The 14,804-nt window shown below is 36.2% G+C and overlaps 1 protein-coding gene across 2 annotated transcripts in view; it reads left to right on the top strand.

Moving 5' to 3' along the window:
• The window catches only part of LOC138713519 (uncharacterized), a 37,462-nt gene extending 24,166 nt beyond the window's left edge, over positions 1-13,296 (top strand). The window contains exons 2-3 of one of the 2 annotated variants that reach the window (XM_069845689.1): positions 4,793-4,893; positions 12,117-13,296. In XM_069845689.1, the coding sequence (XP_069701790.1) occupies positions 4,793-4,893; positions 12,117-12,678 (663 nt within the window). In that variant the 3' untranslated portion in view covers positions 12,679-13,296. Of the gene's footprint in view, positions 1-4,792; positions 4,894-6,373; positions 7,232-12,116 lie in introns of those variants that run through there. The other variant, XM_069845688.1, reaches the window with a different exon arrangement.
• The last annotated feature ends 1,508 nt before the right edge of the window (positions 13,297-14,804 follow it).

Raw genomic sequence — 14,804 nt, 5'->3', positions numbered from 1 at the left:
CTTCCCCCCTCCTTAAAAATCTCCTGCAGGTATCGCCCCTATACTTGTATTTCACTAAGAATGTTGCATGAATATCGCTAACTGGAATTTAATTTTGATCATAGATCAGACAATGCACTGAATCATAGGTATTTTTGTTTCTGTTATGTAACATCAATCTTAGATTACATGAACTTGGCTTAGTGCTGATCTAAAATAAGACAAGATGTGACAAGAGTACGACATAATAGGGAAAATATGTTTATATGCAATACATTGTTCGACATTCAATTGTCTCCTTCATAACACACATGACCAAAAGCTCATACGGCAGAGGCGCTTGACTGCTGATCCGGAGTTGAACTCGAGCGTGGATTCGATTCCCGCTTGAGTTGATTTTTTGGTTGGGTTTTTCCGAGGTTTTCCCCATCCTTAAGGAAAATGTCAGGTAATTCATGGCTAATCCTCGGCCTCATCTCACAAAATATCACCTAGCTATGACCAATCCCATCGACGCTAAATAACCTAGTAGTTTATACAGTGTCGTTAAATAACCAAGTAAAAAAATAATAACCACAGAGAACACAAGAGCGAGAGAATACGTAGGCCTATAGAAATTATTGTTGTAAAATATAAATGTTACCGAGAATCGGAAATAGATTCTGTTACCACGAAACAAATTAGGAAAATTTTCAATCAAGTTATTACAGACTGTAATTCCTCTAATAGGTCTATAATGTCAAAGAGACTGGAAAAACCTAAAGTAATGTTATGAAAACACGAATAAATAATATAACTTACGTATAATCCAGAAATGCAACTTTTTTTTTCAACGCAGCGCATATTGGCTTATTGACATTTGCTCCTCGACCTATTTTTGACAATTAAATGAAGAAACCTGTTCTGAGATTGGGACATCCATTACGTCGGATTCTGTTACCCCCGTATGAAGTATAACATGAGTATGGTAGTAGGTAGGATGGGTGAAGATAAAGGTAATAATGACGGCGAAACGAGTCCGTGGTGCGATGCCGAAAGTTCCCAGCATTTGCTCTTAATGGGCTGAGAAAAAAACTCCGGGAAACTTGTCCCAACAATATTATATTATACGCATACTTTTAGGTGAAATATTAATACAGACTTTTTTTTCAACTGTAACTAAATTAAACTTCATTGACTAATTTATTTCAAAAATAGTATTTACTCCTCCTTATTTTGAATATGATATAACGTTCAACCTGCTTGAACTAAACTCTCTTATATGCAGTATAACACCATTTCACAAGCAATATCTTTTCTTGAAGATTGTAATACTTCATTTCAGATATTTTGTTATTAATCAGCAGAAAAACTTACATGACTTTCTTTTATCTCATAGCCCTCATTTGTTATAAAAGTTGTATTGTAACATTGTTATGAATCATGATCCATATTAATAAAACAGAATTATTGACATAAAATAGTAGTTTATAAAGACTGCCTCCGTGGTCTGTTGGTCAGCAGATCAGGAGGTCCCGGGTTCGATTCCCGGGCTGGCTCTCGGTGAATTTTTCTTGAAGAAGAGGAATTCTCTGGGTGTCTAGAGTCTGGAAATTTGTATGATTGTGATTGTGAGTGTGCCGGGTTAATATTAATTAATCAATCATCACAAATATAAAAATACATCAGGACTGTCGCTGGGCAGTAACCTGAACACACATTTCAGCGTCACATTGTTGACAAGTAACTCCATCTGTTAGCCGAACCATGAAGCATCTAATAGATGCTTATAGAATTACCAACAACGAAAAAAAAAGTAGTTTATAAAGAGAGTAAAATTAGATTTTATCCGCTAGTGGAAATAAATAAATAATAAAGACTTTAAACGTTTGTGTTTTTAATATTGCTACTTTAAGAAAAAGTACGTCAAAGAAACTTTAGTGCGTAAAACAAACTTAAATGCGTAAAAGTAAGTCATTTCGAAACTAAAATGACAATCGAAATGTGACTAATGCAAGACTGACTAAAAAACCTTCAATTCACTGCTGTGAATGAATCCATTGTTTAGGTTGCTAATGATGGTGAAAATATAAAGACGAATTTAGATACCAGCTTAGATAAATTAATAAAAGTATTAACAATAATGTCCTGGGTTCGATCCCAGGTGGTGACAGGATTTTTTCTCGTTGCCAAACTTTCAGAACGGTCCCGAGGTTCACTCAACCTCCTATAAAATTGAGTATCGGGTCTTTCCCGGGGGTACAAGGCGGTCAGAGCATGGTGCCGACCACACCACCTCATTCTAGTGCCGAGGTCATGGAAAGCATGGGGCTCTACCTCCATGCCCCCCAAGTGCCTTCATGGCATGTTACGGGAATACCTTTACCTTTATTAACAATAATTCTATTTTCCTCTAACAGTAAAAAATAGTACGACGTATGTTATACTTTTTTCGACAGCATTATAATAAAATTAATAAAGAAATAGCATATTATGAAATTTGTAATGATGAGTAGTTTGATATAAAGATATATGTAGAACTGGGTTGCTATGACAACAATTATGCATTAAATATTATTCTATTGCAAATCGTTTCATATTGACTCCATCCGTGGAAAACCTCTCCAGAGGCGTCTCTTCAATTTAACTCTTGATGAGGGAATACCACATTTAGTTTTGTAAACTGAAGTGCGATGGTCCGATGATTAAGCAGCAACAAATTTTTGCACAGATTTCGCAGTTTGCTCAATGAAGTAAAATCATTCTTGAAGGAGAGCAAAGACGAATATGAGCAGTTGGAAAATGAATAGTGGCTGTCTAATCTTGTCTTTTTAGCTAATTTTACTGGCACTCTTAGTGAATGAATGTAGAATTACATGACAAAAATAAGTACATCAGAGAGATGGTAAGCACAATTTTCACGTACAAAAGTAAATTTATTCTCATGATGAATGATCTCAAATACAATGATTTTTCTCATTCTCCTAGAATTCAGGACCATTTGGAGAGTTATCCAAAACATTATTTGGAAAAGACAAGTACATAACTGAAATTGACACACTCTAAATGAGTTTGAAGCAAGGTTCAGTGAATCCCAAAGTATTCAAGATATTGTTCAGATTTGGTTGTCAAGAAAACTGCAGCCCTTTTCAATGAAATTTTTAGAATTAGCGAGCTTAGTCTGGAAAATGAAATTGTAAATCTGCAAAATGACATTCTTTTGAAAGCTCATGTCGGTGATTCATCATTATGGAAATTAGTGCCCAGAGACAAGTACCACAACTTAAGAAGATGCAGTGAAATGACCTACTCTTGTTTTGGCTTAACACATCTCTGTGAATCAGCATTTTCATATTTAAACATGATTAAAATTTCAGACCGCTCAAGTCTCACTGATAAACATTTAGGAGATTATCTGAGGCTTGCTCTTACAAACTATCCCCTTGATTTTTAGCACTTGGCGAATAAAATGCAGACACAGACATCAGATTGATTCGAGAAAGCAGGTACAAATGCATTATTTCATTTTGTTCTATTTTAAAATACATCTGAATTTGGTTTTTAAGGGAAATGATTTCCTTTTACTACTATGGAATATCGCCTTTTTGTAACTTATATGAACAATAAATCATTTTTGTTTTCAGTCTTGAAAGTAGATCTATAGGAGGCCTCGGCAACAAGTAGATCATCTATGGCTGAAAGTTTCCCAGGCCTGCTTTTTGGCATAAGTTACGACGTGATAATAGAAGTCACGAAGCTTTATTTGGCATGGTAATATTTTACGACACAGGTACAGTACGATTATTTAGTCCTGACAGTCGCCGGAGATATGCGCCTGGTTCAGGCGAGTCCATTTAGTTACGCCAAGGGGTGTATGGGTTAGTTACTCGCTTGAATTCGAAGCGATCGGATCTCATGCGTTCTGTAGAGAGGTATGTTTCCAATACAATTAAGCTGTACTGCATTCCTTTACCGACCGCTCGCTCTTATCTCTACTCCGCAGCTCTCCTCACTACTCCTATTCCTTCCCCTCTTTCGCGTCGCGTCGCTGAGCTGTTAGGACTAAATAATCGGTCTGTACAATGTGAACAATTTTCACTAATGATAAAGACTGTTTATAATAAAGTGAATTTCCATGTTAAATTCCTATGTTCAATACTTTGGTTTCCACAGTGTATTTTAATGATCAAGAAATAAATTATAAACAGTAATATATTCCCAACATAATAAAGGAAATAAAATTGTTGTGAAAGGTAAATTACAAAGTATTCCATCTACTTAAACTGTACAATGTAAGGATCAACATCATTAAAATAATAATCAATTCATCATCATCATTATAACATCAATAATGTGGAGTAATGGTTAGCATGTCTGAGCGTGAAACTAGCGGACCCTGATTCAAATTCTAGTTACAATAAGATACCTGATTGAGGTTACTTCCAGGGTTTCCTCTCAACCCACAAAGAGCAAATGCTGGGTAACTTTCGGCGCTGGACCCTGGACTCATGTCGCTGGCATTATCACCTTCATCTCACTCAAAAGCTAGACAGCGGTCATCAGCACAGTGCACCTTCGGACTAGCGTCTCTTACCCGCTGATAAGAGGTGTACTAGCATGCGTCCGTACCTGCTGGCGGGTATGCTTTCTCTCTCCCTTCTGCACCACGGAGCATATTCCGATACACTCCTTACCCATTACCCATTTCAGCGAGTGCTGACGACCACTGCAGACCAAAGTAGACAATAGCAATTGACATAGCGTCATAAAATAAACCAAATTTAAAAAAAATCAATATTTGCAAAACCCGTAACAAACTTATTCCTGTTTTCAGAGTTGGCCGCTGTTGGCGCTGTGTTTGCGGGTGACAACTACGCATCTGATCGCCGCAGCAATTCCTGCACCGCCTCCACATGCAGCGGTGCCGTTCCACAGGTAACAAGGTCGCATCCAAGATGCTCGGTGACTCACTTCATATATGACAAAATAAAAAAGAAACAACGTTCGTGTTCAATTTTCGTACTGACAAGAACACGCTTCTGGGATCACCGATTTTGATAATAAACTACAATTTCGTATGGAAATTAATGCAAGACCAAGAGTAGCAACACCTAATTTATACAAAACTCAAAAATAAATGACTTATTGGTAGTAAAAGTTGAGGTCTGCCGACTTTTTATTTACAAAGTCTACCTTCCTGCAGAATGGCCCAGGGTTCAATTTCGAGTGGTGGCTGTATTTTCCAGTGGATTATGTTTGCGGCAACTATTGTTTATAAGAGCCATCATAAATGCCAATGGCGATGTAACAAAAGCCCCAACGTAAACAAAACAATAGCGATAAATAAAAGAAACCCTAAGAAAAATTTGACAACACCGCTACAAACAAAGTTATGCTGTGTATAGCACCAGAAAGTTACAAGTATCGAAAAAAAATATATAAAGGGCGTTGGTGAAATAGCATAGAGGTATATTTATCAAGCTTGTTCAAGTATAATACTGCAACTATTGCTGACGCCAGCGTCTCTGGCCCGTGTCCTTGAGTACAATGCACAGTCTGCGAGCATCTGTTGATAGTGTAGCTGAGAATGGTACCACCTGCTATATACGTCACGTTAACAATCTGCCAACCACAGTCTTGCTACCCAGACTGCGGCAAAAGTAAGATACTCGTATACTTCGCACGAAAACATGACGACCTTCCCTCATCCCCTTCACCAGTTAACTGCAGGCACGCGCAAGGGATAAACCCTTAGCCGAGTTGCCAATTCTTGAAGTCATTGTGATTTGCGAACGTTTTTCAAACTGTGTTCCGTGAAACTGCGATTTTCAGAAAGACTATATTATCTTTGTAAATATACCTTAATTTATAATTACTAAAACAAAATTGGTGTAAAAATGAACAAACTTATTTCAAAAAACACTTTATATTTATATTTTCACTAACATATTTTGCCTAAATAAACAAAAAAAATGCAGACTTCTATAATAAGTGTTAAATTCTCATGTTATTGAAGTTCCAGAATTTTATACTTAATTAAAAATGTTGCGCCGGTAAAATTTTCTGAAACTGTGATCATTGAATAGTTATAGAATTTATAGTACAAAAGAGTAAAGTTAGATTTTATCAGCTTCGCCTTGGGTGATAATTTCCACAAACGCATAAAATCTGTTTACTCTAGTGTGCTATACAATATTTTATTCATTACTGGTATGTAAATTTAATTTTAAATTGTAGGGCTTTTCTTTGTAATGTGTTGTTGGCGAAGAAGTTCATATATATATATATATATATATATATATATATATATATATATATATATATATATATATATTCATTTTACTATTGCTAATATGTTGGTTGTCGTGTAGAGAGTGATTTAAAAACATTTAATTCACTGCTGTAAGTTAGAAAAGTTTTAAGCACTACTGTGAATAATGTCATTATTTAGGTTGCTAAGGACGGTGTTGCTGTTGGCGATATCTCTTTCGCGTACTGTTCACATACTGTTCGGCGAAGTAAATCACGTATAAAATCGTCTATCTTACCGAATTCTGTTTTAATTTGTTTATTTTCTCTTTAGTTGGTGAACCGTAATTCTTAATTTCTATGCCCATATATCCAACTCCGCCGGTTGCGTCCGATGTTAAGTGGTTAAGATTTATACTTATTAAACTGCCTGAACTTTCGATTACTTTATGGATAGAATTTCTAACGTTAGACACAATTTTAACACTTTGTTTTCTTAGCTACGCTCCTCTGCAAATAAGATATTCTGTTTTCTTCGACGGTGTTATTTGTTGTTCTTGTCGTGATGGTCCTGGATCTTCAGGTGTATCAGGAGGCCTGGCTGCGGATCATGTGCTCCAACACTCATTAATCATGGCCGGAATAAATTAGACATATTGAAGCGCACAACGGTATAAAACAACACGTCGACAAAGACACTAAAAATGGGTGAAACCCAACAGGTAGAGGCAATGACTGCTAGATTTGGCAATGCTGGGATCTATTGTATTCCTGCCATGCGGCTAGGGGTTGAGTAGAGGATGGGGGTTTATGAGGGATTACCAATTCCAAGAACAGAGGCCGTCATGTTTCCGAGCCAAGTATACTTAACTTTCCCTACGCTAGCGTTCCTGCGGTGTGTCCTTGAGTACAGAGTCCAGTCAGTGAGTTTCGGTTGCCACTGCAGCTTAGAACGGTACTTCCTCCTAAACAGACGTCACATCAACAATCTGCCAATCACAATCTGCCATACTCTGCTACAAAGGTAAGACACTCGCACTTAAAGATCCCATTACTTATTTGGCATGACAAAAACGGTGGCACGGCCTATAACAGCAACGTCACAGATATTTTAAGCGAGTCTGAAAGTATGAACATGAGTCTGAGTATCCACGTTTTGCAAAATACTTTGTAAGTGTAAAACAGAGGATCATTTAAGTCAGAAAAGTAGGAAGATAATGCGACAGTGCAGTAGAAAATATATCCTTCAATTCTACTGTACATTCATTTTAAATACTGGAATAGCTATGTACATGAACGAAAAGAAGGAAATAAATTTCTGTTGTTACAAAAAAAAATGAAAGAAGCTATATTGCGATTGAAAAATATAGAAGTTCTGATTATTAAAAACTAGCAATTTTTGTATGGTAATACTGATGTCGTTATGTTAACAGTTCAAAATAATTTACAATTTTTAGCCAATGAACAAAGCAATATTTTAGCAGCTAACACATTTATGTATTAGGTCCAAATTTTTTCGCAACTGTACAGTATGTGTGAATACAATCGTTTTAATTTAGGTTATATTTATCATATTATTTAATGTGTATGTAAGTAGAATTAGCTTATTTTTTTGTCAGCTATGTTGCCATATTTATACTTTGTATATTTTTCACGTGTTTTACTGTGATGTTGGCGCTTTTGTAATACGGTCATTGGAGCTTATGCAATATTTCCTCCCACAAATTGGCGCTAATTACCGACAGTGTAGTTTCACCACTGATAAAACTTCCAGAACGACCTCGGGGGCCATGCAGCTGGGCGCAATTGATTTCAGCCAGAAATTACTTTACTCGAAATCAGCTGAAAATGTAAATTATGCGAATGGATTTGAGCCACTTGTTTGACTTCGCAACTAATTGTTTTTGTTGGGGAGAATGTTTAAGTTGGTAATGCCTCCAATGTTGCATATCTTACTTCAGTCTTCCTCTGACGATTCCTTACATCTTTTGTTCCATTGTAATCGTTTGTCTTTCATTCATTCACTATGCTTTCTTTAGAGGTCGGTATCAATATAACTTCATTTCCTTGAATCTTCTTTCTAGATTTCCAATATAAACTGCCACTATATTACCGGTATTCTCTGATATCTTTTTTTAGCTTTCTTCGGTTTTCAAAGTGATTCTTCGAAATTCCCCCCCCCCATCTATTCTTGGAGTTGTAACTCCTTTTGATCAAATTTTCCTTTCCTATCCGATTGTAACTCTTAATCTACGTAAAGATTAATTTCGGTCCTACAGAATTTATCTGTTACGGTAACAATGGTTATTAGAAGAGAAAAATACGCTCCGGCGCCGGGATCGAACCCGGGTCCCTGGTTCTATATACCAAGTATTCTAACCACTGCACTATGCCGAAGTTCAATCCACAGCACCGGATCGAATCCCCCTCCTCTGGTGTTTTTCCCTTTGTGGCCTGACTCTATGTTCGGCATATATGTTGATATATATTAAGTCAACTGTCATTATACAAGGAGCGCACGAATGAGTGACTTTAACAGCCGAGATTTAACAGTATACGCACTTTTGGGCGAAGAGTCTACGTAAAGATTATGTATGTATGTATGTATTTATTTACACTGCAAGTGGGCAAGCACCCGGTGGCAGTGGTATATACAATATTAACAATACACAATAAAATGATAACCAATACACAATAAAATTTACAATACACAATACAATTTTACAACACATATACAATTTTACACACAATACAATAATAATACACAATACAATTTAACACAATAATAATAAAACATGAAATAAAATACCTCATTTTACAATACAACCTACATAATTATCTATAGGTCCTACATAAGTTTCAATAGTATTTCACTTTACTCTCATCTCATTCCCTGTAGTGGCACTATGACGCATTTCACTGACACTTTAGCACACATGTCACTGACACTCTGTAACACATTTCACTGACACTATAGAACACATTTCATTGACGCTATAAATTATCACTGATCGGAACTGTTCACTGCACTGTAAAACCATAACTTCACTGACTCACCTCGCTTCACTGATACAACAGTTCAAATAAGTCAAATAATTACATCCTTATGCATACTTATAAACAGAACTACATTTAAACTAAACATTTCTAGTCTAAGGCCCTCTTACACGCTAGTTTTAAATAATTTACAATTCAAACCAAGGAAGTAAACTCGTCAGCCTAGATAAATACATGTCACCTTAAAAAATTAAATGTTGAATGTCACCTTAATTTTAATTTTCACTTTATATACAACTTTTTAAATTATTCTTGAATCTCCTTAAGGAAGGACAGCCCTCAAAGACCGCTGCAGGAAGGTCATTCCAATCATTTATAGTTCTATTTAAAAATGAGAATTTACCTACATCCGTTTTCTGTTTCCTACATTTGATTTTAAAATCATGATCGTTCCTACCATAGTACGTTGGCTTTTCTAACCGAGCCGTTATGTCTACCCATGCTTCCTGACCTAGATGTCCTCTATACAATGATGTTATTCTAGTTTTCCTACGTCTGTTTTCCAAAGTTTCCCATTTAAGTTCTTTTATCGTATCGTTTCCATCTTCTCTTTTACCTTTAACAAATTTCGCTGCCCTATACTGGATTCTTTCTAAGGAATTTATCTGGTATATTCTATAGGGATCCCAAAACTAGTTCCGTATTCCATTAACGGTCGCACTAACGTTAGATATGCTATTTCCCTCGATTTGGGGCTAGCCTTTCTCAAGATTCTCATAATAAAGTGAAGTGCCCTCCATGCTTTACCCGTAACATAATCAACATGCTCTCCCCAAGAAAGTTTGGAGTTTAAATACACTCCTAGGTATTTACAACATTGTTCTTGCGGAATTACAACACCACTGAATTCGTAATTAAGACTAGTTTCCCCTCGGGTTTTACAAAATGTTGTAAATTTACTTTTAGAACCATTTACTTTCATCCTATGCTTTAACGCCCAGTTATAAATTTTATTCAAGTCTGTTTTAATCTAATCTTTCTATAGATAATGCTGTCGTCTGCAAATAGCCTCATATTTGATGTAATATTCTGGCATAGGTCATTTACGTATATTATAAAGAGTAATGGACCCAGAACGCTGCCCTGTTTCACCCCTGAACTTATATTTCCAATTTCCGATATTTCATGACCTACTCTAACTCTCTGGGTTCTACCTTTTAAGAATTCTTGGATCCATAGCACCACTCTTTTATCTATTCCTAGCCTACTTAACTTATCTATTAATATGTCATGTGGCACCAAATCAAATGCTTTCGAAAAATCAATCACAACTGCATCGATTCTTCCGCCTCTATCTACCTCTTCAGCTAGATCCTGAACCAGCGACGTAATTTGACTATCACATGAGAAGCCTTCCCTAAAACCATGCTGGCGGTTGTAAAACCAGTCTTTCGCATTTAGAACATGACGAATACAATCCGATATCAAATGTTCCATGACTTTACATACGACAGATGTAAGGCTAATCGGTCTGTAGTTTCCGGACATCTAATTTATTTCCACCTTTATGTATGGGTACCACTATAGCTGATTTCCAGTCACATGGAATAGCTGCATTGTTTATGGAAACATGAAATATACGCATTAAGTATAGAATTATGGCCTCGGAACCTAATTTAAGAATCTCTGTAGCAATACTATCTGGTCCTCGAGACTTCCGATTTTTTAATTTCGTTATTCTCTCTCTAACCCCTTTGGAAGTTATTTTGAAAGTCGAATTTGGTTCACATTCATGGTCTGTGACACAACCACTCCTATCAGCGGGATTATTATTATTATTATTATTATTATTATTATTATTATTATTATTATTATTATTATTATTATTATTGAAAACCGAAATGAAATAGGAATTTAATAAGTCGGCCTTTTCTTTGTCATCAGTTATACTTTCTCCGTTCTGATTTCGTAAAAGCACTACTCCTTCGTTTTTTCCTTTTCTCCTGCGTACATAATTATAAAACTGTCTCCAATTGTTACTTTCATCTTCTTTTAAAATAGTTTTTAGAAAATTTTCCTGAGCTAACCTTTTTTCACACTCAAGTTTCTTAATTAATTCGACATATTTTTCCCAATGCTTATGGCTTCGTTTACGTTTAATTTTTGGTCCTAAATAATTTATCTGTTATGGTATGTTCCCTTACTCCTTCATTAGAAATTATAGACAGAGAGTAAATTTCTCTTTAATATTTACAATTGTACGATATATTTAATGCATTTTATGTTCCGCAGGAGTAAAGATGTAGAAGCCTGTAATTTTTATTTGTTTTTTTTTTCTAATATAAATTTACTTACAGGTACGTTAAAATCTATTTCCTCATCCTCGTTCTTTATCCTAGAAGGCACTTTTTTTATATGCCGGGACAAGCTATAATGCGGGGTGAGATATGTCAAACAACCACCTTACACCTGGTTATTCTGTTAGCAAAATATATGTAGGTTCTTCCTCAAAACATTTAAATTCTTTCATTATTCTGTTCAATTATTTCGAATTGAAGATTAGGCCTACTCAATCATGACAATTATACAGTTTTATTCGCCTTCATTCGAGTTCATTCGATTGCAATAAAATTGTTACTTTTCACACACACTACTGCGTATGTAGATCTCAAGAGGTTTGGTTCCCGGTTAAATGAATTCAAATGGAAAAGCATGACAAGATCTATGGCGGCGTGGATGTCGAGATGGCCTGAAACTATTTCTGTAATAATATAATCAATTAGCATATTCATATCGAATGGCTATTTCGTTGGTTTCATAAAGCTATGACGAAACAGAGCTGAGATCACAGACAGTGATAGCCGCTCATCTGCACTGAATTTCAATACAAACCTTGTTATTATTTCCCACAGCGTTCCGGTGAAGTTAATCCCACACCCGCTGCCAGCTGGAGGCGCCATACTGGCACCGGGCCCAGTGATCGGACCAATAGGGGCCGGAGCTTTTGTTGCAGCACCAATCAACGTCCACCATCACCCTCCTCACCTTCTGGCGCATCACGTAGTTCCCTACGCCGCCGCTCATGGCGTTCCAGTAGCAGTTCCGCTCAAGATTTTCTTCACACGATTTCCTCCTTTCATCGAGGCAATTGTTCAGAGAATTCAGAATTACTATTCAACTTATAATCACCTCGGCAACGAGGAATTCCCTGCCTCACCTCCGCAGCACCAACCGCCGGAAACCACGACCACGACGACACCAGCGACCACAACTCAAACTACAACCACAACGACAACCACTCCTGCCCCTACGGGAGATTCCGGAGATGTGTCGAATGGCGCGCCACAGGGACAAGTTTTCGGCGAGCCAGAGGGCGGTTATAGGTACGATCCACCCGTTTCGAACCCTTTTAGATATCCAAAGCCTGGTTTCAAGATGTTTACGGAAAGAGACGCCTATTACCCTAGATCCTGAACGGCAAGATTACATTCATAATGCAAACTTAAATGCAAACATAACACTTTGACGTAAATGAGCAATAAAATTAAGAACTCAAAATAGGAAACGTACATGTAAGAGATACAAAAATTACTCATTTTCATGTAATATTTTTGAGTGATGGAATTGAGTGTTGGAAGGAGTCGCTTGTGTGTTGCTGACAAGGCAGTAAGTCCTATTTAAGTACTCTGTCGTAGAGTTTGGAAGAAGGTTTTGTTATAGCACTTGGCTCCTTAAATCGTTGAGCAGAGAAAACTTCAGAAAATACTGTAACATTCTTATTCTGTCCGATTCGATGTCCTACCATCCATTATTGCGTCACTCTTGTATTTTAAATTGTCTGGAATTCGTTTTGACATAAACTTATAGACCTACATAAATGCTTATAGCTGGCAAGCACCTAATTTAAATAATTGCGTTTCCGATTATGTCTACGTAGGTCTAATGTGAATTGTCTCTTTCAATTATATGATTTCTATGTCTCACGTCAAAGCTTCATTTTTCGTTTAAGTTTGGACTGTGAATGATGTGTAAATTATATTTATACAATATTTGTACAGCGTTGTTTTATTAATAAATCGTTATTTTATATTACTTGTTTAAGTTTTTTTAATGTTTACATAACTGATCATGGTACAGTATATACAAAATCCTCTTCTATCCACTGTTATTTTCTGACCTTTCTATTACCGTTTCATTGTCATATAAGAAAAAAAAAGTAAGAATTTTTGGACACCCGTATTAAAAGTTATAGAATATAAACACATGAAAAAACACTCTCATTCCTCATATGTTCACTTTTTAATGTATAATAAATTTACACATCAGTTTGTTTGAAATAATGTCCCGATTTCGACGTGGAAAACCTGGTTGTGGTATAACTCTTACAATTCCCTTCTGCTCTTCGATCAGTGACACGTGTACTATAGGATGAATACAGTATGAAAAGGGTTTATCTATTTTTCTTACCTTAAATGAATATACCAGCACTAGCACACATACTACTGAAATGCTCAGAGCTATTGAAAGAAGAGACATGCTAAAAACTAGACTAGCCAACGAAGCAACGCTGGAAAGAATCCTCAAGAATAAGACTTTTTGGATATTGGCTGAGGAGAGCAACAGGAGACATCGAGCCATCGGGGTGACTGACTGGATACTCGTAGAAAGAAGATAAACATGACATCATTAGTAACAATGACCCGTCACTATGTTAAAGTTTTCTTACAGTATTGTATTAGGCTATAGTCCGGTTTTGAAAAATTTTTCAAAACCGCCAACCCCAGAACTAAAATCTGGCTCCGCCACTGGTTTTATTATAAATTAAGGCATATTTAATACTCATATTAGCACGACCATTACGCAGTTTATGGCCCACTGTACTGTTAAAGAAACAATGAAAATATAACCATCTGAACACCAGGTGCGACAATATATTAAACAAAAGTGCATCATATACAAGATATTAAACAAATTGCGCATCAGGTACGACAAGATTATTTCGACAAGATTTCAGAATGATAGTTGGATTTGGTTTGTTGAAACTCATTATATCCTTACACTCCATCAGTGCATTGGTATAGCCTACATTAGCTTTCGAATCTATGTAAAACGCACGCGTGTAAACATGGCATACACGATGATTCCAGAGCTATTCCGAGGTGGGACATAGTCTCTGAACAGCGATCAATTTCCGTGTCAAGGGGTGTACATGAGAGCCAATTCATTAAGGCGTTCACCCCTGTGCTCTTCCTAAGGTACGATTTCTTAATTATGAAAATGATATTTCAGGAATGCGAGTTGTTAATAGAGAGTTGCCATTATTGTGATCAGATTATGTATTACTGGAATTTCTAGAACTTCAACAGTGTTTAGTTTATTTTTTCTGCAGGTTATAGGGGGTAATTTTATCCCCAAGCCCACCTCGCTGCGCCAGTGATTTAACCTGTTTTTGTATGTTTAAACTAGGCCTTATTTATTAATACCCATATATTCGCGAAATAGTATTATTCAATTATCACATGAGTTCTAATCTTGTCGATAATTCACCAAATGAAAGAACTAGTTTATAATAAAATTTATAACCTCTAATATTTATTTAA

The sequence above is a fragment of the Periplaneta americana genome, chromosome 14, assembly GCF_040183065.1.
Source record: "Periplaneta americana isolate PAMFEO1 chromosome 14, P.americana_PAMFEO1_priV1, whole genome shotgun sequence".
Lineage (NCBI taxonomy): Eukaryota > Metazoa > Arthropoda > Insecta > Blattodea > Blattidae > Periplaneta > Periplaneta americana.
The sequence above is the reverse complement of the archived record's forward strand: the minus strand, read 5'-3'. Positions and strand labels throughout refer to the sequence as shown.